This window comes from Pectinophora gossypiella, chromosome 13 (genome assembly GCF_024362695.1).
Source record: "Pectinophora gossypiella chromosome 13, ilPecGoss1.1, whole genome shotgun sequence".
NCBI lineage: Eukaryota > Metazoa > Arthropoda > Insecta > Lepidoptera > Gelechiidae > Pectinophora > Pectinophora gossypiella.
The window spans coordinates 345,260-371,994 of NC_065416.1; the positions used below are offsets into that span (position 1 = coordinate 345,260).

Here is a 26,735-nt window from a genome sequence, read left to right on the forward strand (position 1 = left end):
CATTACGTCTGGTAAAATAAGTAATAAAAAATACAAAAAATAATTCATTTATTTTAATGAGTAGTTAACTTAAATTCAGGTACGATAAATAAATAAATTCTGTAAGTCGGGGTCAATACTTCACCTCAGATTTTTCTGGAGTCTTCATTTCTGAAATGAGAACAAACATAAGTTAAATGTAGCAGTATTCAGTAGTCTAATATTCAGGAACAAAAATATTGTTGCTTGATATTTGACTCATATTATGTATAGAATTATGTTGCTACGTTACATTTAAAATTAAAATTAGAATTGCTTTATTTCAGATTATTATGATCCATAATTTACATAATAAATCATTCAAATAAATTAAAATTATAAATAAAATAAAATTAAATAAAAATAAATAAAATTAGATAAAACATATAAAATAAATTGATTGACATTGCTTCTCTTTATTTTGATCAGAATAATGATAATGATAATGAGTGGAAGATGTATTTGTGCCTGGGTGTAATAAAAAGGGACATTATTTATACCCAAAAACAAAGATAAAAGATGCATAAAATATGTCTGTTATCCATGAAATTTGACGGTAAAACGAAGGAAAATATGTACAGCGCCATCTATATTTTTTTTGTGGAACGTAGCCTGGAAAGATCTACATTGAGAATATAGTCGTAAGTATATATTATTGTTATACAATCCACATGAGAATAAACATTTATAATATTAAAAGATGAAGAGTTGAAGATAAGCTACATAGCTTTATCTTTATTTTTAAATTAAAATCAGTCTTTAACACCTTCAAGTCTTCAACTTTTAATATTATAAATGTTTATTCTCATGTGGATTGTATAACAATAATATATCATCATCATCAACAGCCTATATACGTCCCACTGCTGGGCACAGGCCTCCCCTCAATCAACCGGAGGGGGTATGGAGCATACTCCACCACGCTGCTCCAATGCGGATTGGTGGAGGTGTTTTTACGGCTAATAGCCGGGACCAACGGCTTAACGTGCCCTCCGAAGCACGGAATCATCTTACTTTTTTCGGACAATCAGGTGATTCAAGCCTGAAAAGTCCTTACCAAACAAAGGACAGTCTCACAAAGTGATTTCGACAATGTCCCCATCGGGAATCGAACCCGGACCTCCAGATCGTGAGCCTAACGCTCCAACCATTAGACCACGGAGGCTGTTAAAAAAGCAGACTACTTTAATATTAATATTTTATTCGACTAAACAAATTGAAATGTACCTTTCAATAACACGCTCGAGCAGGAATCATTTGTTAAATTAAGCAGGAATCATTGACCCGATTATATTAAACAAGCTTATCGCTTTAATCTTCACAGAATAACAAATATTTCCTTTGATATTCGGGTGAAAGTAAGACTTCGTTATGTACACGAAATTTATTGAAAAAAAAAAACAAATAAATATACAACAGGAGTTAAGTACTCAGTAAAAACTTCATGTGAATGTGGGACTATTCTAGCACTAGGTTCCCCAAAAAAATACAAATGGCGCTGTAAATATTTTCCTTCGCTTAACCTTCTAATTTCATAGTTATTCAGCTTCTCTTTGTGTTTTGGTATAAATGATAACCCTTTTAATTACACCCAGGCACTGTTGTGGAAGATGCAACATAATTCTATACTTACTGATTCAAATATCAAGCAACTTTTATTTATATTTTATTATTTTTTTCCGTCATTACATTATAATTATGTTTGAATAATTATGTACCCGAGTAATGAGAAAATAGATAATTATTACGTTATAGTATTTTATGCAACAGTTGTATAAGAAGGGTCAAAAAATGCGAGTGGCGTGAGTTGCGATGTGAGCCTTGGCGAACATCGCAATAAGAGACGCCACGAGCATTTTTTGACCTAGTTATACAACGTTGCATACAATACTTTTTCTACGAAGACGTCATTTTTCCTTTTTATTTTATACTTTTTAGTGTTTTGAACAACAGTGGCTGCAAGTTGTCTTTGATTACTTGTGGCTCTGCCCACCCCATTTGGGATTACGGGCGTGAGTTTATGTATGTATGTAGTGTTTTGAAACGAAACACAAAAATTTTCCAATTTATTTTCCAACGCGCGGGAAAATGGCGGCAAATGTATACTTTTTTTTTATAGTATATCTATGGCACCAAACAAAGTAAAGGTGCCAGTTTCCAGGTCAAAAAAAAAAACAACAACAATGCTTTTTTGGCGACATTATAGTACAGTTACACTTTGTAAACAATGCTTTTATAGGCCATAGAGCGTACACTTTTTCAAAGAGTTTAATTATGTATGTACTTATATTAGACTTTTTGGTTATTTAAATGCCAGATTAAAGTAGAGGAGTAGAAAAAATCTTTAACACCCTCCAGACTTCTAACGATTTCGGTTTAACAGCGTCCGTGGTCTAGTGGTTAGAGCGTTAGGGTCACGATCTGGAGGTCCGGGTTCGATTCCCGATGGGGACATTGTCGAAATCACTTTGTGAGACCGTCCTTTGTTTGGTAAGGACTTTTCAGGCTTGAATCACCTGATTGTCCGAAAAAGTAAGATGATTCCGTGCTTCGGAGGGCACGTTAAGCCGTTGGTCCCGGCTAGTAGCCGTAAAAAACACCTCCACCAACCCGCATTGGAGCAGCGTGGTGGAGTATGCTCCATACCCCCTCCGGTTGATTGAGGGGAGGCCTGTGCCCAGCAGTGGGACGTATATAGGCAGTTTATGTATGTGTGTACGTTAAATCTAGACAGCGCCATGTATATTATTATTGGAGAACGTAACTTGGAAAGTCCTTAATTTATTACCATCAAATAGGTACCATAGAATAAAAAATACACGTTGTCAATATTTAATGAGATGGGCAAAACCACGTCTACGTATATAGAAGAAAAATAAAATAGATACACGAAATAGCTTCTGTGGTAAAATCGTTAGAAGTCTGGAGGTCCGGGTTCGATTCCCGACGGGGACATTGTCCAAATCACTTTGTAAGACTGTTCTTTGTTGAATATGAACAAGTAAGCTGAATCACCTGATTGACCAAAAAAAAAGATAATTCAGATTCGAGCACGTTAAGCCGTTGGTCCCGGTTACTATAACTCTAAAACAGCTCCACCAACCCGCAGTGGAGCAGCGTGGTGGAGTATGCTCCATGCCTCTGAGGGGAGGCCTTTTTCAAGCAGTGGGATGTATTTAGGCTGTTTATGTATATTACAGGCTGTTAGTGCCATCGTAACGAAATCTTTGATGATTCAGACCATGATTCTGAGTCGATATCAAGTGGAATTTTCCGTCGCAAAAGTATGTTATTATTCTAATGAAAAAAAAAACTAAAAAATATTATTAATTTTGCGACGGAAAATTCCACTTGATATTAACTCAGAATCATGGTCTGAATCATTCCCCTCAGTATTCGTTACGACGTCACTTACACCCTGTATCAATAAAATAGTATCCATTATCGCGTTTTGTATACCCTTTACAAGATTCCAACAGCGTCAGAAAAAATAAATTATTCGAGAAAACCAAAGTCCACGTGGAAGAAGTCGGGGGTAAAACTAGTTAGGAACCCTTTCATAATAATAATATGGTCCTGTTTATAAAGGGTTGTAACCTTGCTAAAGTAGTGTCGACATAAAATGATGCCCAAATATTTAGCAAGAATAAAGCGATCCTTTGGTTAAAATTCTCTACATTTCTGTGACAACATTCCAGGCGAGACCGTATTTATAATATTCTTTACCTACCTTTAAAGATTTTTTTTTGACTTTACTTCGGGTTTCGAGTATTATTTATTCCAAACCGTATTAACTTAACTCATTAAAAATATCTTAAGTAAATTAAAGACAAAAAAAAAATACTATGAGTATCTAAGTCTCTAATCTCTATTCGTAAGTATTGCATATCCAATCAGAATCCACAAAAAAGGAAATTTAAATATCTGTAATTTATTCATTGTTTTAAGTTTACGCGGTTATTATTATTAGTGTTTTTTCTGTAATTTATTGTTTACAAGAATCAAAATATGCATATATATAGTATGTATTATTCGCTATCAATTAGTTAGGTTTATATATGAATAATATGCTTATTAAATTAAATATTCATTGCTCAATTAGACTAAAGTGTCAATTATGATATTATATTCTGTATGATTAAATTCGTGTTCCATTTTGTATCAGAATAGATATATAACGTAAACAGCTATATACGTCCCACTGCTGGGCACAGGCATCCCCTCAATCAAAAGGAGGGGGTATGGAGCATAGTCCACCACGCTGCTTTGTGGCTTGGTGAGGCTGTTTTACGTCTAACAGCCGAGACCAACAGCTTACACAACAGCGTGCCCTCCGGAGCCCTAAGTCATATTACTTTGTTATTATTGACAATCAGGTGATTAAAGGCGGCAATGTCTTTACCAAACAAAGTCTCTGCCGCATTCGTCACACAATGCAGCTCGGCTATGCCACCTGGGAACCGGAAGTTACCACCGCGGCCACGCCACGGGATGTCGAACCATCACCTACATAAATGGGGCTTAAAGGAGTCGCCATACTATGAAGTCACCTGGATCAAATCCTATCTCACATAGTGAACGAGTTCCCTCTACCTTGTACTTTACAGTTTCATAATAAAAAGATTCTTGTTCTTAGTTTATTATTAAGTACTTAGTTTATATAGCAAATGTAAATTGTTACTGGCAATAAATTTATTTTATTCTTATTCTTATTCTTCTTTCTTAAACTTAATCCCGACCGATTCCATGTATCTTACTGTAATAAAGTGAGTGCCTGAAAGTGAACATGCACTTTCAAAAAGTATCATAATATCTAGCTTCCACCAAGCATCTCCTCAACGTACCGACGTCGTCATCGTGTTTCTTCGGTTCGTTCCAGGGTTGTCTCTCTGAAGTACTGAACAATATGAAGAATAGGTTGCAGAAGAAATATATCCCTGACGCCACGAAGAACACCTTCCGCCACTCCGCTGGGTCTTTCTGTAATTATCAAAGAACATCAAGAGTTACATTGCATTCGATTCCGCATTCCAAAGGCTGTTGTTTGTCTTGTCATGTGGGGCTGGTGAAAAGCCAGCTCTAAGGGTTAACGATAAAGAAGTTTTTAGAGCTTACTAGCAATCTTCCAGTTGTCAGAAAAGCAGGTTATTATCAGTATTTATTTTCACTTAACAGCATTTTACCTTTCGTTCAATAAAGAAATAACGAGGAAACCCAAAGTAAATGGGACTGCAAAGAGGTACAGATCATTCAAAGTCTTCTCGCAATTTGGTCTTGTTGCCTACCTACTATTTGCGTTCTAGCGTGGTTCGTATACCAGGATGACAGAAAAACAGAGTGGCTCGTGTAGCAACAATCTTGGTTGAAAAATAAATACCAAGAAAATGATATACCGCTAATAGTATAACTAGAACTACTGTAGACCCCACTCACCTCATCAGTGACTATAATCCCGCAGACCAAAGGAGCGATGATGGAGACGATGTTGGCCAAACAGTTGGTGACGCCCATCAAACAAGCACTGAAGTTGGGAGCCAAGTCGATGTGAACCAACTGAAATCAGCATTTACTTTAACATTGGAAACGTCACAAAGGGAAAAAAATTCTGATTCGGATTGCCTTTGACCCCGCAGCTCTTGACAAAGTTCTTGTGTGTATTTACACCACCACAGTTACACTACCGGCTCCAGAATGAGATCAGAGTGTTCGTGTAAGTTCCTATCATACATGGTAGACAGAAATCATATTCTGTGATTGGAAAAAAAAATGCCAGGAGTAATTTTCCTTCGATTTTGATTGTGATAGAAATGAAACTTATGCCTTTGATCATGCGTAGGCATTCGATCTGTGGCGTCATTATAAATATGTCTTACGTTATTTAAGACGAATTTAATTCTTAAAGAAATAAAATAATTAGTATCATTTTTCATTATTCTTTTTGACAATTATTTTTTCTAAGTAAAATATTCATTTCAGAGATGTGAGGAATCTTTACGTGACGATATCTTTCAAAGGAAATAGGAAAAAAGTATAGTGATGAAACAGGAAAATTCTCGTCATAACATCCGTTCAAGAAGAATTATGAAATCCCCAATATGGTAAATAATGTATAAACATTAAGAGATATTACGTTATTATAACTTATTTTTGCATTTCGTAAATTTAATTTGCGGCGTACAAAAACTTTTGATGTTTCCTAGCTGAAGCCATTTTTAGATAAATTGCATGAAGTTCTCAACTGTAATTCCATTACACGATGCAACGTACGTTGTAGGAAACTTTAGAGGCGTAATTTTCCAGAATGTGGCTAATTAACAAACGTGGCAAATTAAAACTTAATTCGTGGTAACATTTGCAGTGGGATGACTCTGGCTGATGTCTTTTTTGCTTTTATTGTGTATACTGAACTTGTATTTACTATTGTAACATACTTAAAAAAAAGATACAAGTAGAAAAAAGGACATCGGCACTTCCAACTTTGGTAGCGGACCACTAATTGCCTGCACAATTTACATTAAATGGATTTTCGCAAACAAATTACAATTATAAAATTATTGTTAATTCAAAAGTGTTGATTAACTGAACTTCCAATTTCAGTTTTTAACAATAAACGTGTTAAAATATCGAAATTTTACATTCAAATTATTTCACACATCTCTTTTTAATATAAGTAGTAACATATTATGTAGTGCTTTCAAAACAATTGTAGGTACTTACTTCTATTCTGCACTAATCTCCATTTTATTATAGATTTTTTATTGGGTTCGCTTATCCGCTTAACTTTTACAAGTGTTATTACAAAATGTTTCACGCCACGAAATAAGTCGACAGATTTCAGCAAATCGATTATGCAGATATACAGAATCTGCGACAGTAGCGAGCTCAGAACAGGTAGCGACGCTTTCGCAGCCATAGGACTTCTTTCTTGACACGGAAGAATTTTAAAAGATAAACTACTTTTATTTAGTATTAATTTTGTAATAACACTGTACGGGACTGGGCATAAACCGGTCTTGCTTTTATTATATGAATATTAAATAGAATATCTCTCACCATGTACCCGGTGTACTGGCCAGCATTAATGCCGACGGTGATGGTTAACATTGCCACCGCCAGCACCATATTACCAGCAGGAGTGTACGATAGACCGATCAGGGCTATCGCTGGGCCCCAGAGTCCTGGAAACAAAGTATTTTTAACACTTTAAACTCGTAAAACCGGATGTCCTTTTAAAATCAAAACCCCATTGTTCAAGTGTTGTGTCTGGAAACCTAGGCCTTTCCAGGCTCAAGAAGACAACTACGTACGATTCATCTTTCATTCATAATAATATGACATTTGAAAACCAGCAAATTTCCTTTTTTTTCAGCCTGCGCTGGAGTCACTTATACTCGTAAACAATTTACCTTGACGTCTTTTGCGTTAGATCTCTCCTACTTCCCATTGTTCTTTTAATGACGTGACTTATTGTAGATTGGCGCATATGGCATTAACTACTTGGGGAGCGCTGAAGGCTCTTACTCAGTACAAAATTTAAGACAACAGGTCTGACGGTGCCCAGTTGGAAGTGAACCTCGGCTCAGGGCGCCGTTTGAAAAGATTATTAAAATAATTAATCGACTCTAGTGAGCCGATAGTGATAAGCGCTGAAGTAACCGTCAGAAAGGCTGGTCATTCGTATTCCGTCGGCGTATTTTAAGTTAAAATAGTGTTTAATAATTGTTGCCCACTCAATGCAGTCCTGACGTCAGAATGGCCGGTCACTCGGCGAAAATAAGTGATTGAGGGAAGTCATCAATTACTCCGACGGGGTCAGAATCGGGTCATGAAGACTTCCGATTGAGTAGCTACGATTTTGACATTATTATCCCTTTCACTTCATCATTTTATCATAATTTGCTATTATTATATCTTTTATTAAAACTTTCAAGGACAGAACGTCTACGGACGTTCGGATTCCAAGGTGTCATACTACCTATTATGAACCATGGTCTCTGTGCGGAAAAAGGGTTAACACTCGCCCTAGAATTAGTTTTCGAATGGAACTTACCAATAGTATTGAAAAGTTTCCTGGTGGCGGTGACGCTGAGCCAGTTCTTCTTGATGATGAGGTCGGTCATTGCCCCCATCGGGAAGCTCAGCACGTACATTGCCAAGTATGGCAGCGAGGATAATACTCCATTCTGGAATAGTACGCCATTTTTGAAGAAACCGGGTACACCTGCCATTTATTGTCTTATTGCAATACAAATAGGTCTTGTAATAAGGTGGCATTAGCGATTACCATAATATTTTTTTTTGTCGTCCAGCAGTACACCGGGTGGCTTCTCAAACAGGGAACACCGATTCGAATCCTGGTAGCGGACTTGCACCAATGAGTGTATCTTGTGCAGTAATCCTGACACCAGGGTTGATGAAGTTGTTGATCATGAAGAAGATCAGCGATTAAGGGTTCAAGTCAATGTGTGTGTTCAACTTACACTGGTGAGGTGCATGCCAAGGACCTTGGCCATGTAGGTGGGCATCTCGGTCATCAGCGTGAAGAAGCCCCAGTTCTGGCCGCAGTGCGCCACGATCACCGCCCAGAAGGGGAGTGACGTCACGATCGACTTCCAGGGTGTTGGGAACCTCTGTAACAACAACACATTGCATCATAACAGTAATCTTCCTTTGTGCGTGAATAGGTGTGTTAGGGTGTGTGTGTGTGTGTACCGGGTGAGTGAGAGAGACATTTGCGGAAAATCTATAAAAAACACGTTAAAAATGGTACTGATTTGTACGTCATTATTGACACAAAATGGTCAGTACAGGGTGTTAGTGACATGGTAACGAAAACTTTGAGAGATGATTCAGACCATGATTCGGAGTTGATATCAAGTAGAATTTTCCGTCGCAAAAGTATGGAACTCAAACGTCGCAAAAATAATTTTAAAAAACTAAAATAAATACATGAATTTTGCGACGGAAAATTCCACTTGATATTAACGCAGGCAGGAGCTCGAGGAGCTCGGTGGCGCAACGGTTAACGCGCTCGGTCTGCGATTGTTGAAGTTAAGCGACTTTCGCAAAGGCCGGTCATAGGATGGGTGACCACAGAAAAAAAAAGTTTTCATCTCGAGCTCCTCCGTGCTTCGGAACGTTAAGTCGTTGGTCCCGGGTGCATTAGCAGTCGTTAATAACCACCAATCCGCACTGGGCCCGCGTGGTGGTTTAAGGCCTGATCTCCCTATCCATCCATAGGGAAGGCCCGTGCCCCAGCAGTGGGGACGTTAATGGGCTGGTGATGATTAACGCAGAATCATGGTCTGAATCATCCCTCTCAGTATTCGTTACGATGTCACAAAGCTAGTAAGTACCTACTTAGAATAGACAAACGATATAAATGATAAATATCATAATATTATAATACATAAAATATATAACACAAAGAAACTTTCACAGTCACGTATCATAGAAAGATGCCCTCTAAAAGGGAGTAAGTGGAATTCGAGTGAAATATGAAAGGGCCTCTTGCGTTGTCTGTCTCTTAAGAGTAATATCAGACATGAAAATACGTATTGTACATATTTTATTTAGACTTATATTATGATTTTATTACATTTATTACTGTTCTCATTGTAGGGTTCCGCATCTGAAGGGCATAAGCCGCTACACTACCCACAGCATGGCCAGTGTACGCAAACGACATCTACGGGCAGGTATGATGTATTACGATTAATTACGAATTACCAACTACTTCGGTGACAGAACAAGACAATACGGTACTCGTTTACGGATTCGTACACAAGTACTATTTTTGGTATCCTTATGAAAACTAAACATTTTACTTACTTAACCGTTCGTATGTTCATACGTCACGGGTTTTTGACTCGTAAACAGAAATAAATACACACCAAAATTATTAACTAAGTATGAATATTAAATACTTTTCAATGCGAGCCCGATATAAAATATAAAGAAGTCGTCAAACATTTTTATTGCTTAAAAAGAAATTAATAATTCTACATTTTTATTTTTTTAAATAAATTATCATGCGTGGAACCGAAAGGAATCCGCACTTTTTACTTTACCTCTAATAAAATAAAACATAAAGAACCTTTGACACTCAAATACAACGCACTCTTGGCTTATATTGTAAATTATTTACAAATTGGGACGTGTACAAGACAAATATGAAATTCTGATGACTAAATAAAGATATATCTAAAACTAACGAAAAACATTTTCTTTTTTCTATTTAACTTATTCATGTAGTTTAATCAAGATAAGCGTAATAATAAGTCCGACATTTTATCGCGTTTTTCTAAGACGTCACAGTGTGTTTTTAGGGTTCCGTAGCCTAATGGCAAAAAACGGAACCCTTATATATTCGTCATGTCTGTCCGTCCGTCCGTATGTCACAGCCACTTTTCTCCGAAACTATAATATATATACTGTTGAAACTTGATAAATATGTGTATTCTGTGAACCGCATTAAGGTTTTTATGCAATGATAGAAAAAAAAACAATAAATTTTGGGGGTCCCCATACGTAGAACTGAAACTCAAAATTTTTTTTTTCATCAAACCCATACGTGTGGGGTATCTATGGATAGGTCTTCCAAAATGGTATTGAGGTTTCTAATATCATTTTTTTCTAAACTGAATAGTTTGCGCGAGAGACACTTCCAAAGTGGTAAAATGTGTGTGTCCCCCCCACACTGTAACTTCTAAAATAAGAGGAGGATAAAACAAAAAAAAAATATATGATGTAGATTAGCATGCAAACTACCAACCAAAAATTGTTTTGAACCAGATCTAGTAAGTAGTTTTTTTTAATACATCATAAATCGTAAGCCGTAATTTACTTTTCTATTATGTTACTTGCTGTTACGGAACCCTTCATGGGCGAGTCCGACTCGCACTTGACCGCTTTTATTTTCATAAAAATTCCATAGGAATTTCGTGTTTTGACGTTTAGTAAAAAGTAACTGATTTGACTAGTTGGAAACTAGCCTATTACGTGTGAAGCATCAGTGAGTTATGTAAGCAGGTGAAGCGAAATCATGAAGCTCCTAGACTCCCGGGTCAATGAGTATATTTAACATCAACCATAAGAATATTTCCGCAGGACATTAATGAGAAGAATACAATAGAATTTTCTCGTTGAAAACATATCTGCTTTTATTTTTAGGAATATAGCGCAGATTTTTTTATATTTATTTATTTAATAATTTAATGTACACAGGATAACACAGAAACACAATATGACAACATGAGGAGAGACAAAAGGCACAACTTTTTTCTAACAGAAATTTCTTCTAGTAAGCCTTTTAAAGATCATTAAATTTTTTTCAATGTTTGTTTATAAGTTAATTAACATTTTGTTCTCTTTAGGCTTTATTGTTATTCGTCAATAACGATTGTGAGGTAAGTACTTCTATTCCAGGAATTTTTTGAATCTCTTTGAATCAAGATTAACAACTGTATAATATATTAAAAATGTTCACCCAAGAGCATAGCATACTGAATAATAGGTATACTACTTATAGAATGGTAACTCCCCATGAAATGCGATTTTACTATGGAATGTAAAATCTCACACACACACACATATACACACACATACACACACACACACACACACACACACACCCACACACCCACACACACACACACACACACACACACACACACACACACACACACAAACATACACACACACACACACACACACACACACACACACACACACACACACACACACACACCCACACGTACACACGCATAATGCAAACTGTAGGTATAAATAAAACTCGCTTAGTACCTTGGCATTATTACGGCCTCTATGTGAAACTTTGTACCCCTTAAATTGAAACTAAGTACTTACACTTATGATACCTCCTGATTTGTAGACACGACGTACTTAGTTTTACTTAATTATTGTAGCCTAGTTAAATAGTAATAATGTAAATCTAGTTATAGAAGAGCGGAGTTTCCTATCACAAGCAAATCGTTGCTTAAATGGAGCCTCCGTGCACCTGATAATGTAAAAATAACAAAGATAAAGAAATAAACATTTTTATTTATTTTTATTTTTTAATGTCCAGGGGACGACCTAGAAGGACGAACATGGTACAGTACGGTCTACTCTGAACCGGCGTGCGTATATGAAACAATTGCTGAATGCGAAGTAGTTTTAGGCGGATGAGACGTTCGTTATGAAAAAAATGACGATTCACAGTGTAACTATGTTACCTACTGAATAAAGATATTTTTGAATTTGAATTTGTGGAGGAAGCAAGAGAAGTATATCAGGATCGAAGCAAAATGCAATTCTGTTTACGCCGTTTATTTGTATGTATGTGTGTATGACCGGGTGTGCCAACATAATAGTTCAAAACATATCTAAATAATACAATGATTTAGGATTCTGTCAGAGCTGTCCTCCTTAGGTATTTAAACTAGGACTTCTCAAGCCTATTATTGTAAATTTTAATGTTATGAACACACCGTTTACCTTATGCTCCCCAACTCTTCCAAGAGACGTCTGTATGTACTGCAACTCTTCATCGGAGATCAGTTTTGACTGCTCAGGACATCCGGAGCCGAAGAACAGGTAGGCTGCTGTCCAGATGAGGCCCAGGGTGCCGTTCACGTAGAAGATGACGGGCCAGCCCAGACTCGTCGCCAGGAAGCCAGCTGCGATTAGCTGTAGAGCTATGCCCAGCTGACCACCTGCGGATTTAAAACAAAAGAATGAGCAAGGAAATTAATATAAGACCAGCAAGCGTTACCGGTAGCTTGTCAGCTGTCTATCTAGCTCCAATACTGAGCATGAGCATCAATTTTTTTTTTTTTGAGTTGGCTTATTGTAAAATGCAGATGGCATTAACTACTTGACCGTACAAATGGGGAGCGCTCAAGGCTCACATCCGGTAAATCAAATGTTTTAAAACGATAAAAATTAAAAAAATATCGTCATTGTTAAGTGGTGAAAATTTGACGTGACTTATTGTAGATTACTCGCATACAGCATTAACTACTTGGCCGGCAAGGAGATATTTCCATTGTCGATTCCCTTTGATAAAAAGCCACATCAAACATGAAATTTCACAATATAACACAAAAGTATGTTTATAGGTAAGATGCTTTAACCCTACACTGTTCAAAAAGTCCATAATTTTGCATTCCACGTTGGCCAGGGCAGGTAGAAAACTAAGGAATTTAACCTAAAATATTTTTTGAAATGTCACGAATGTTGACATAAAAAAGGATGCTACAATATTTGTAATGATTTTTATGTAATCACAGACAACTTTTAGACCTGATAAAATATCTAGCTATTACATTATTAAACTTCAGGTTTTAAAGTACCTCTAAAATACCTACTTTATTCTGAGCCTGTGCGTCATTTGCATAGACGATGAAAGGCTGAAAGCGTCTATTCAAGGCTTTTCAATTGACGTAAAAGTTCCATAAGACGTCCGACCTAGAAAACTGGTTGTCTGAACTAGACTTTTAATATTGTATAATAATAATAACGGATTTTATTTGCGATACCCAACCTCAATTTCTACATGTATGTATGTAGATAATTATCACGTGGTTGAGCGTTGGGCTCACGATCCGGAGGTCCCGGGTTCGAATCCCGGTGTGGACATATCACAAAAATCACTTTGTGAGCTCTAGTTTGGTTAGGACATTACAGGATGATCACCTGATTGTCCAAAAAGTAAGATGATCCGTGCTTCGTAAGGCACGTTAAGCCGTTGGCCCCGGTTACAACTTACTGATGTATGTAGTCGTTACATGAGCTATGCCAGGGGCCTTTGGCAGCTCAATAATAACCTTGACACCAGGGTTGATGAGGTTGGTAATCCACACAACCCACACGATAGAAGAAGGTATGACTTGACGGCATAGTCTATACAGTATACAGGTAAAGTGTGGCAAATCCAGCACAGTGTGCTCTTACAGAAATACACGTTTCTAGTTGCCTCCAATTACATAACATAACATCACGCCTGTTAGGTATTCCGAAGGGATATGCAGAAGTGTATATCATCATCATCAATTTAAGAGCCACGCTCTTGTCGGTGTAGCATTTTCCATTCCAGTTTATCAAAGGCCAATTCCTTGACTTCCCTATAAGACACGACGTTAACCTTTTCTTTAATTTGTTCCATGCAAGCTCTTCTTGGTCTTCCCCTTCCTCTCTTTGAAAATGAAAAGGCATTTGAAAATGAAAAAGGACTCTTTCCTTCTAGCTTTCCTTCTATGATGTTTTTAATGAATTCGTCGTGTCTTATTAGGTGTCCAATCATCTTGCATAGAGGTTTATATAGTAAACCTATTCCTCGCCAGCTACGCTCAAGTCCCATGTGATAGGAGCCAGCCTATTGCAACTAAACGGGCCGGTTATATATTAACTAGCAGCTCTTGATACTTTCACAGGTATCTCAATGGATGGAGTATAGTTCAGGACTTTCCACCATAGTAACAGAGAGGCTTACGTACTTATACACCTGATAAAAGCTTCCAGGGCTATCTTTGTGCCAACAACTTCTCCAAACGCTTTGTTCAAAGAGAGTTGAACAGTTAATAGAAGTTGGTCGTTGAGAGGATTACTTGCCACTTGAAACTAGAACTGGCAGTGCAATTCCGTGCAATGAGAGGTACCAGGAGATTTCTACAACTTTAGAACAACAACTTTAAAAATTGTTATACTGAAATGGAGAGAATTTTGTTAATACCTTGCAACTTTGGAGTCGGAAAGTTTATCTTAGTTAGCTCTTAAGTAGTGGAATTGATATCAATTTGTCGATAACATTCACCAATTTGTTTTGTCTGAAAGTGCCCTGAAGCCAAAGTGATTTGCCAGGATCGTAGTAAGTGGAATTTTGTAGTTTCTGATGATGATGTCTACTCTTACGAAAAATGAGCGTGGTCTCTTGTATGTGTATTTATATAAGTTCCCTATCACTAATCCACATTGAACATGTTTCTTTCAAATCCATTTTACCAGCCAGAAAGCCTTATTTTATTTTATTTTGGCCTTGACTGACTTGGCTTAAAATTACTTATAAGCTTGAAAACCTTTCGCTAAGAAATTTGCTACAAGCCCAAAACATCTTCATCAACCTGCAGGTGAAAAACGTGGTATGCTCCATACTCTTGGGGCCAATGTTAGCATTGGGTGGTGTATGGGCTGTTTATTAATATTTGTTAGTCTTCATATCCCGGAACTATGCGAGTAAAGTCCTGGACTTTTGAAAGCTGCTGGGCCTTATTATCTTACCAGCATATATGATGGTGCTGAGTAATCCCTTCTCCTCAAGGGGTATCCACTGGCTCACAAGGTGGTGCATGGAAGGATACACGAACGCCTGCGTCAGACCCTGCAGAACTCGGCAGCAGCACACCAGTTTCCAGCCTCCCTGGTGACCAAATTGAAATAAAAAAATATTTAATCGTAAAAATAAAATCTTGATTGAATATACTTTTTGGACGAAGATGCTGGTGGAACACCTTCTCAAAATGCACCAATTTCATCGAAATAATTAGGTGTGATCATCAATACCCGGGCAGAACAGAAGGATTGTGCATTCAGCGTTATTCTAAATCCCTCTTATTTTTTATTTATACCCCGTCGACAGCGCACTAGATTCCTTTTTTTTTGCGAAAAACACAGAGCGGCCGCTAAAAAAACTGCCGTTGGAAATCAGCGTGATTGTTCATGGAATAGTTTGGTTTATTTTATCACTCAGAGAGATGCACTTTCAAAATATTTTTTAAATAATTATATTTTTTCATCCCGTTGTTTTTTATTTTTTTCCTGTTGTTGTTTAAAGGGACACCTGTACTCAGCAGTGTGACGTACATAGGCTGTTTATGTTATGTTTTGAAATTGTTAGATGTGTGAGAGAGAGAGAGTTGTAATAGCCCAGTTGGAAGAGTGCTTGATTCTCACTGTGAGGTTGTGGCGGACTTAACTAGTTCATCAGCTAGTTCCACCCATATGCCACAGATGGCGCCATCATTCAATAAAGCAGGCCTGAAACACGCTAACGTAGTTTGGACAGCACGACGCATATTACAACTTCTAACGTGACACCGTTGAATCGTCGATCCTGAGTCTTAATACCAACTTGTGGCTAGCGGGGTACTATGCTCTGTTCGGTACCACGAAAACATCCTGTCGCGGACGCTGTGCTAGAGCGAGACGGCGCCGCTGGAAAAGGACGGAGCGAGGAAGTACCATTAGAGCGGGACGTCACTACTGTTAGAATAGGATGACAAATGTGGATAGCACGTAATACCTAACTAGTTGTGAAACCAAAAATAGTACTTAAGATGGGCGATTTCGCCGAATAAACACGCTTAGAATTCGAGACTTTGCTTTGACTCAAGATCCTGATCCCAAACACACTCTACATACAGTCCACAACACATCCTATGGCGGCAGCACACCCGCCATACTGCCAAAAGGCTGCTTTAACCGATGATTTTCTACTTACCAAACTAGCCCCGATGGGTATAAACAGTGACAACACCGAATTGACAGCGATGGCGGTGGTGATCAGGAACTTGCCGCCGAACCTGCTGGCGAGCTCACCAGCCGGAATCTGCAGCACCACGTAGCCCCAGAAGAACGAGGACAGGATGACCGACTGCACGGTGTGGCTCCAGGTGAAATGCTGGAAAATTATAAAAAAATAATTAATTATTTAATGGGCACAAACAAACAGTAATCAAGCAAGATGGGATATATGAAAACACATGCTTTGTTCTAGACTACTGGTCTCAAAGTATGTGCACAACAAAAAATGTTTACTGAAGTATTTGCACAAATTACATACATGCATAAATTTACGGCCTTAATCCCTATTGGGGTGGGCAGAACCACAAGTAATCAGAAGATAACTTGCAGCCGCTCTTGATACGAGGTCTTAAATGGATATGACGAAACGTCTGATGGTAGATAGCTGACCAGCCCATCGCTCATAATATAATAATCACAAAAATAAACCAAAAAAGGAAGGACAAGGAAATACAGAAAGAAAGAATGGGGAGAAAATAAAGAAAGGAAAAAGAGGAAAGAAGAATGGAATGGAAGAATTTTGAAATTAATACTTATTAGTAATTCGATACCAGATTATGGAGGAAATATTATAGTCTTTTATGGTATTTCTTATCTCGTTTAGTCTAGCTTACTTTAAAAAAAAGTTGTTTATGGTTACTTGTTAGGGTACAGTTCACGAGAGGTGATTAACGAGGTCAATATAATAAATGTCTCACGAACTTGTTAAGTAGAAAAAGGTTTTATTAGTCTTTAGTAAGAATCTTACTAAGAAATATCTTGTGAAACTGACAAGATGACTTAATACTGAGAATGTACGAATATGTTACTACAATGTACTATCACAATGAACTCAGTTACTGTAACAATTCAATGTAGGTCTAGACATCATAATTGAAATAAGCAATACATTAAAATTTAACCTTGACCTTCAAACGATTGGATAGGTTTCACGCAATTGTTATTATCAAGTCATATTATAAACAGCCTATATATGTCCCACTGGTGGGAACAGACCTCCCCTTAATCAACCGGAAAGCGTATGGAGTATACTCTACCACGCTGCTCCAATGTGGGTTGGTGGACGTGTTTTTACGGACTAACGGCTAAACGTGCCCTCTGAAGCACGGAATAATCTTATTTTTTTGGACAATCAGGTGATTCAAGCCTGCAAAGTCCTTACCAAATAAAGAACAGTATCACAAAGTGATTTCGACATCGACAGGGATTCGAACCCGGGACGTTCAGGTCGTGAGCCCAACGCTCGACCACTGGACCACAGAAGCTGCTGCTGATATCTTTTATTGTTGCGTTAGGCGACGTCTCTGTTATATATTGGACTGACAAAAATCACTTTGCGATCCCTAGTTTGGTTATGACATTACAGGCTAACACGAAAGTAAGAAAATCCTTCGGAATATACGTTAAGCCGCCGGTCCCCTAAAATGAGTCAAGTCAGGGACCATTGGCGGCTCAATAGTAACCCGGACACCAGGGTTGATGAGGTTCGTAATCCACCTCACAACCTAACAGCAAGTTATCTCCTATGAAAACTATACTTAAAACATCCGTGGGGTCAACAGATCATTCTATGTTTAGTTGTAGTATATATTTGTTCGATAGTGGCGGGAATATTTATGCAGCGGGCCGGCCATCTTGGCCACGCCCGCGCGATAGAGCGGACTGTGATTTATTGCTCGAACATCACAGCGGACGTCATTTTAATCTCGAGACACGCCTCTAGGAAAGTTTCCAGGACCCAAAGATAGTAAAGAGTTACATTAAATAGGTCCTATCTGCCTCGTGTCACTTCCTTTGAGCCGCTGGAAATTTCCTTTAGAAGCAAGAATGTAGGAGGCAAATGTTTTGATGCCCTTATTTTCTTACTGCGTTTAATTTAATTCAAGTAAGTTTAAGAGAATTAAACTATGACGAATCTAAGCAATGGATTCTTAGGAGTTATTTTTTAATTTGATAGAAAAAAGAACTTTGAGACCCTCAGACAGACAAACGCCTGTTCGTTTACAAAAACTGTTTAGGCAGACTAATCGGAAACCGTCTCTATACAAAACCAGAAAAGTATTTTAAATTAATTTTTCGTTTGAACATATAAAATCAGATTTTTTTCATCATCATCATCAATTTAAGAGCCACACTCTTGTCGGGCATACACATACACACACACTTTACACACTACTTACTACTACTACTATTTACTACTTACTGTACTTTTTCTTTTACTTTTCACTTTTTTTATATACATTTTTTATATGATCGAAATATTATTTGCCCCACTCAAGATGTTTCTGATTTTAAATGATATAAAAAACTACCCCTACAAGAAAAAAAAACAACATCAAAATCGGACCTGTCTCTGGCAAGTTACAAGTGAATGAAGGGTCTCATTGACTCCACTAAGAGAAGAATTAGAAGGTTCGCTGGTTTAGAGGAATTTAATTGCAGTACTGCGGTTTATGAGGATTCATAAAAATTACCATCCCCTTTATTTAAATAGAAAATGTATTTAAATTATTTTTAAACACTTCGCTTTTCCATTTATTATGCAGATTTTTAGGTAAAAATGCTGTCAGTAACTTTTTATAATCAGAATTATAAATTACGAAATTTTAATATATCTAAAGAATTCTACTAAAAAAATATCGCCTCAACTGATTCTGGATAAAAACCCTTAGAAAGGTACTTATAAGAAAAATCAAATTCACTGTAAGTAATATTTTAAAAGTGAAAAGTGACATTTATCTATCATTCATCTATACACGCTTTAAACGATGAATCGATTTAGACGTTTAATACTTAGGGAAAAACATACGAAAACCTGCAGAAAATCATCCCCCAAGGGGACAAAAGAAATCGTGTCCAAACCGACAACCGACGTCTACGCGGACAAAGTCACTTGCGGAAAGCTGTAAATAATGATGTTTTAAATAAGATGTAAAAAGCATGCGCAGGCGTAGTACTTTAAGCGAAAAACCTTCCAGGTCACATGACTATGATGATGATGTGATCCAGCCGATTTCGGCAACGGCGACTGCTTCAACTCCGACGTTCAAGTGCTCGCGTGTGGCGTATATAGCCAATCTTATTGGAAAACATCCTCGCACATAGCGGGCATGTGAGCACACCATTTAAATATATATAATTGCCTAACACATACCTAACAACCAACGTGGTCTAGTGGTAGCATTGGGCTGGAGATCCGGGTTCGATTCCCGATGGGGACATTTTGTCGAAAATCACTCTGTGAGACTGTCCTTTGGTAAGGGCATTGCAGGCTTGAATCACCTGATTGTCCGAATAAGTAGGATGATTGAGTGATTCGGAAGGCACGTTAAGCCGTTGGTCTCGGCTGCTAGCACTCCACCAACCCGCAGTGGAGCTGTAGTATCTATCCACTCCCCTACGGTTGATTGAGGGGATGTCTGTGTCCCTCAGTGGGACGTATATAGGCTATTTAAGTTAGTGGGCGTCGTACGGCTGATATTGATGATGAGTTAGTTTACATGGCTACTTTAAAAACGTGTCATTAGATAAAAAAATTGGACGTATAAATCACCGTGAGCCCACAATTTCCTAGGACACTATTTTTCGGCTAGGCCGCCGGCCGGCTGATAAATGGCAGAAGCCTAACAAAAGGATTATGCAATTAATCTTGTTTATTGCCTGACCATAGATATATGCGTTGTTATTACAAGGCGTTATTTAGCCGCTCGGCTGCTTTAAGCTGGGTCCACATAATGTATTTATGTATCCCCGTGGTGGATCGTATCCCCGTATTATATCAGTGCGTTGCAAGAGTGTGGCAGCGTCCACACTAGCGACGATGCGGGCTCAGCTTAATGCCCGTTGCTTACTTAGGCTTAGTTAACACTTTCAAAGACAGAACGTCTAATGACGTTCCGATTACAAGTTGTCATACTCTCAACTACCTATTATGAACCAACAATGACCCATGGTCCCTGTCCGTGAAAGGGTTAATTAAGTTCAAGTTTAGCTCACACATATGAAGTTGCGCGGACTGAAAACTATGGAAAACTACATCGGCAATGCGAGCTACTGTAAACTGACTAGCTTATTCCTTAGTCTGCAATCGGCACTACGCATTGAATAAGAAAAAAAATATATAATTAATTGTATAATCATCGTCGAAATAAGTGTAACAACAGCTATAGGCAGCAAAATACATTTCTTTTGACAATCTTGTGGTTGATTTGACCACCTACTATAAGGGCCATATTTCACTGGGGTGCGACCGTGGCCACACCACCATGGTATATGGTGGTATACCACGTAGCCACACCACCAACTGCATATATTTTGTTGGTGACGCGACTGTGGTGATGCCGCCGCCATGATGTCCTACTGTGGATCCTTATAGAATAGAATAGAAATAGTTTTTTTTATATAAAAAAGGACGCCACACACATAATCATAAAAAAAAAATACAAAACAATTACAAAAAAAGCAAGACGGATGTATAGAGAACGGATTTGAGTCTATGTTCTATATTTGAAAACAATTCCATTACATTAGAACAATGACTTTCAACTCTGTTATCATTTATCAACAAATTGTAAAAAAAAAATTAAAGTTTAGGTACCTACAGGCACTTAGTATGTTTTGTTTATTAATTATATATTTGTTGCAAACGATTTATTTTTAAAATGACATTTGTGCCTGTGATAAGATTTATCTGTCGAGTAATAAAATTTCAGTTCATCATTACTGTTATTGGTAGGTCAGAAAGTGGATGATAAAGAAACGATACTAATTTTTATAACACTTTTTATCTAACGAGATTACGGGAAAAACTTGAAGACGTCGATGATTATACAAGGTGAGGAAAGTTCCCTAAGAAATATACACGATAATTTCATTCGATGGGCAAGTACTCTTATTAATATTAAAAAAAAGCACTTGTGACTGTATCCCTACAAGCGGAAAAGCGATTAACTGAAAGTGTACAGTTCTATGGACTTCTGTGGTTCTATGGACGACCTTTATGAACCTCGGCTCAGGCGTCGACTGAGAGGAAGAGTATTTGAAAGAATTAATCGACCCTAGTACTGAATGAGGGAAATCCTCGACCGCACCGGCGGGTTCGGTATCAGGGTTCTGTTCTGAAGTGTTGGGTGTCGGGAGCTGATTAGCTGTCTCTGTGGCTAGAGTAATCGGGATCGTATATTACGTCCTTTGGACGCCGATATGATTTCTTCACCTCAGATTCGCGTTGAAGAGCGTGTAAATCGCGTTTAAAAAATATTTCGTTATGCGTCGAGGGGTTACTAATAAACTTTTTTATTTTTTCCTTTTATTTCCTATGAGAGCTATAAAGTTTTTTTTCTATTTTACTATTGTCTAGTAGTGGGACACGGTGGGACGTGTAGACGTATCTCTGTTATGTAATATTTCACCATCAGCTCGCTCCTCGCTTAAACTTCGACTACCCCCTAATAAATAATAAGTCTGAACAGTTTAATATCATGAGCCCCTATGGAATCGAATTTAATTAATTTCCTCAGTTAGAAGATTATAAAAATAATTAAAATTATTCTAACGGTTAAGACGTTTAAGACCGCTTAATACTGAGAATCCATTAATTCCATTTCAGTTTTTTTTTAAAATGAATAGGTACCTACCTAAGTATAAGAATATTTTAGTAATACCTAAGACTATTGAAAAATACCGAAATAAATGGATGATTTAGAGATGCATATCGCTTATTAAAAGGTACATTTTCTTTAATGTTTACTAGGTAGCTAACTACTTATTTATGTAAATACGCGAAGCAAAACAAAGCAAGGCTTCTCTCTGAAATATTTTTTCGGGCATTCCTGTCCCCATCACTTTCCTTGTTGTCTTCTTCCAAAAAACAACAATATTTACCAGATATTTATTGTCAATTTTAATCCATATTTAAAATCATTCTCACGCGTTCTTTATTAGGTGGGTAAACAACTGGTATTATTGATTAAATATAATATTTTATAATAATAAAATAAATAATAGTAATAGTTTATTTTATAATATTTCATTTTATTTTATAATATTTGTTTTTTTCTATTTATTGTTATATATATTATTTAGTACTTATTTAATTTTTGTTTTTAGTAATTTATTATCGTTTAGGCGTGGTATTATTCCTTATTGCGCGCCTATTTGCAAAATGTAGTAATGAAGTGAAGGGCACACTCTTTAAGGCCTTCTATCAGTGCTTCTTCACCTGCCAATTATGGTATAGGCACAAGAGGGCGTCCTTTAGCACCATAAGAGTGCAGTATAATGACGCACATCGCATTCTTGTGATTTTTTTTTGACGTGACTTATTTTAGATTTGCCGCAGATGGCATTAACTAATTGTTCCTACTGAACCCTGATCTATTAGTCAGATGTATTTTCGTCACATATTCAAGTCTAGTGGGTGTATCGCTGATGTACGTTAAGTTATGAGCTCTCCCACAAATCTTCAGAAAATCCCCATGACTTATCATAACCGCTACTCTTTGATCTCAAGATGTTAGATCCTCTTTATCCCTCTTATCATATCGCTTTGAGCGCATTTCTTGCGTATCAAAACATCAAGTATGTTTTATAAGGAAACATATTTGTTTTTTTATCTTCACTCTCATCGTTATAAGCTTATCATTCTCGATTATAATGTCTTCTACGCACGCCACTGTGGGTCCACATTCATATGTAAAGTAAACAATAATACAACAGTATTCAGTGAATTCATGATTTGAAACTCTTAGAACTATATATCTAACTAAGTATGGTACAACCTACAAAATGTATGCAGTTGACTCCTAGTGATTTGTTGGTTAGGAATCTTACAAGACGCCAGGTGAAGTGTATGCGTTTATACAACAGCAAACATTTTATTGGTGACGCGACCGTGATTGCCCAAAAACCGTCAATACAAACACGTCTAACCAGAAACCTAAAGTCAAATATTTTGCAAAACTATGTCATTTCTGAGGTACTTATTGTCATATTTTAGTCTGGCAAAATTATATATTAATGATTAAGAATACTCAACAGAAGAAATATTAGTTAAATAAGTCCGTCACTAAAATCAGCATAGTGATTTAGTAATTCCAATCCGACAGCTTGACCGACATGAAAGTCCTTAAATAGGCTCCGGAGACAGTTTGGCCGCTGCAAGGATAATCTCTGCAGGTGGGGATACCTGGTTGATGGTTTCGATGAGTGCAAGTGTGGAGTATCACAACAAACTATGCTCAACATTTGTGCTGTCCAAAGTGCCCTAACACTTGCACTATCAAAGAACTTCACGAAGCCACTGACAATGCCTTAGGCGTGGCCAACTATTGGTCAGCAAAAATATAGTATCAATCACCATCGACTTGCAAAGACGAAGAAAATTCCAATCCGAAAAAAAAAAACAATTTTACAACAAAAATAATGACCCACTACAAGAAAATAATACTTACAAAACAAATGTAATTACAAATTTTGACGAAGCTTGTGCGGATTTTATTATGTATGTTATTATATGTTATGTGTCTTATTTTTTTTATTTGATTTGTTTTTTTTTGAATATGAATGTTTTTCTGACGAATCCTGTGGTAGATTTACATACTGTTTTTTATTATTATTATTTCTGAATAAATTTACATTATTTTTTATACTTACAAAACTATTATTTGAATATGAACGAAGAGAATAAATAAGACCAAAACCATTATTCAAATGAAACATAACAACGAGATTGAAAAACCTATAAATACAAACTAAAGCACTCCTCACCCCAGGTTTGTCCTCATCCGTCATATCGACGATGGCCATGCTCATGTTGACCCGCATGGTGAATGCCAGCAGCATCGCGAAGAAGAGGAGCAGCGTCTGACCATGACGCACGCCCAGACCCTCTGAAATACACGTAGAATATTTTAATCTTTTCATATCTAATTCAATAACAAACCCTGACACCAGAGCTGGTGTGGTCTATGAAGAAGAAGCTTTTATTACTTATCTATCTTTTTGGAAGTTTAAATTGACTCGCTTCTGTGAAAATTGCATCTGTCAATATAATGTGGGAAACGCAGGATACTATACGGATAACCTTTTTTTTTTGTCGTGACTTATTGGAGATTTGCCGCACATGGAATTAACTACTTGGCCGGACAAATGGGGAGCACTGAAGGTTCTCATCCGGTACAACGTTTAAGACAACAGGCCTGAGGGTACCCCATTGGGCTCGAACCTCGGCTCAGGGCGTCGTCTGAGAGGAAAAATATTTGAAAGAATTAATCGACCCTAGAGGGTCGATAGCGATAAGCGCTGATTGAGGGAAGTCGTCTACCACGCCGGCGGGGCCGGTATCGGGGTCCTAAAGTGTTTGGTGTCGCGAGCTGATTGGCTGTATCCGGATAAGCACTAACTTGTAATTGATCTGATATTTTCTTTGGCACACCCTGGACCCTTTATACAAAAATATCGATCTTGTCGTATGCTTTATTATTGCGTAAGTGTGAGTAAGTTAGTCCGTACGCTCTCTCTTACTCCTTAAAGGCTAACGGCCATTTAGACTATAGTGGTACCCAGCGCTGGGTGTGAGGCAAATCTAGCTCGGCACCAATACGAATTAGTGCGGGGCGGAGGATGTCCGTATATACGTAGAATTTCTTATATTTTTATGCTTTTAGTTAGAAAGTTTTGAGTGTTCTGACGTTACTTCTTTTAAGTCCTCGTTTTCTTACTCATGTTACCTTTCGAGCAATTCTTCTGTTTGATCTTCCTTTTTTCTTTTGACCATTACATGTTAGATTCTGGCAAAAATGTGACTTGTTACCGTGTGATCTACTTCTATGGTATGTGCTGTGAAATCTATGACCAACCTCAGCAACTCTGGTGTCTGGGTTACTTTTGAGTAGTCAAAGGTTGTAGGATACTTGATGCATAGACATAATGACTTATAAACATAATAACTTACTATCATGGTCAAAGGTCGGAAGATCAGGGTGTAAATTTATTACATCGTAATAAGTTTAGTGTCGATTTAGGTCTTAAATTTTCCTTTTTATTATCTATGGCATAACACAACAGTACAAAATAAAAGACGTATGTACCTTAACGGGATGAGCAGAGTTAAATTATCAGAAGACAACTTGTAGCGAGGGTTTTATTGAACATTTCTTTTTTATTAAATATAGATTCACGTGTGACAACAATCTTATCTTATGAAAGTAAAAATGTGGCCCAAGGTACTACCTTTCTAGTAAACGCTTTTACACTCATGAAAATTCTTAGATTACAATTAGAGGGAGACACAAACTGAGGCAGGTATTTAAATTCGTAAAGATATCCAAAATGATGAATCAAAGTCATTAAAAAAGTAATAGAAAATACAGAATACTTACTCGGTCTCAAATTTTCTGGTTCGATAACACCCATGGTTTCAGTAAAACTATAGGGATTTTTTCAAATTCGTCGAAAGTTTTCGATTGTCGCTAGTGTCGATAGGATTTCTTCGACGGTCGATGCTCTCATGACCCGCGATCTGTTTCGATCGACCGTCGAGAGATGAGTGTCGGAGAAGTCATTACATTACATAGATGCTGTCAAGATAGAACAATGGAGGCGTTGAGTTGTCATTGTAACTGAAAAGATTTTTTAGCAAATTAAGTACTATCAATAACGCATCCGGTAATCGTTGTGTTTGAAGATTTTTTTTGATATAGTAATTAAATATTATAGGCACTTTTTCATACTTAACTTGCTATGGAGAAAACTGCCGCAAGAACCTGTAATAAGTATTTTTTTATAAACTAAAATGTCCATAACTTATCATACTTATAAAAGATTTCATTAAAGTTCTTAAATGACCTGTGGACATATCTAAGTAAGTAAAAGTATGTATATAAGTAAATATAACACATTATAGTCACTGTTGTCGCTAACTGACGTATCTGAAATTGTTGGTGAATCAGATTAGCACCTTTTGCTATTGTCAATAAGATAAAAAATATTTTAGCAAAAAATTTCAGAGATTGCAGTTTGCAAAGTCAGACACGTTATGGTCATAATTAAGTATATAATAGAATAGCTAAAATAACGATCGTTGCAATTAACAATGATATTTATTGTCCACGTTGTTCTGACCTACAAGGTATAAT

The 26,735-nt window shown here is 37.2% G+C and overlaps 1 protein-coding gene across 1 annotated transcript; it reads right to left on the reverse strand.

Moving 5' to 3' along the window:
- Positions 1-38: 38 nt before the first annotated feature.
- Positions 39-26,161, reverse strand: LOC126371733 (putative inorganic phosphate cotransporter). The gene is made up of 11 exons (XM_050017070.1): positions 25,980-26,161; positions 24,367-24,488; positions 16,517-16,696; positions 15,298-15,436; positions 12,517-12,734; positions 8,499-8,648; positions 8,069-8,201; positions 7,072-7,196; positions 5,452-5,571; positions 4,863-4,998; positions 39-150 (listed from the first exon to the last, which is right to left on the reverse strand). The coding sequence occupies exons 1-11, from the start codon at positions 26,011-26,013 to the stop codon at positions 113-115; spliced, it is 1,395 nt and encodes a 464-aa protein (XP_049873027.1). The 5' UTR covers positions 26,014-26,161; the 3' UTR covers positions 39-112.
- Between the last annotated feature and the right edge of the window lie 574 nt (positions 26,162-26,735).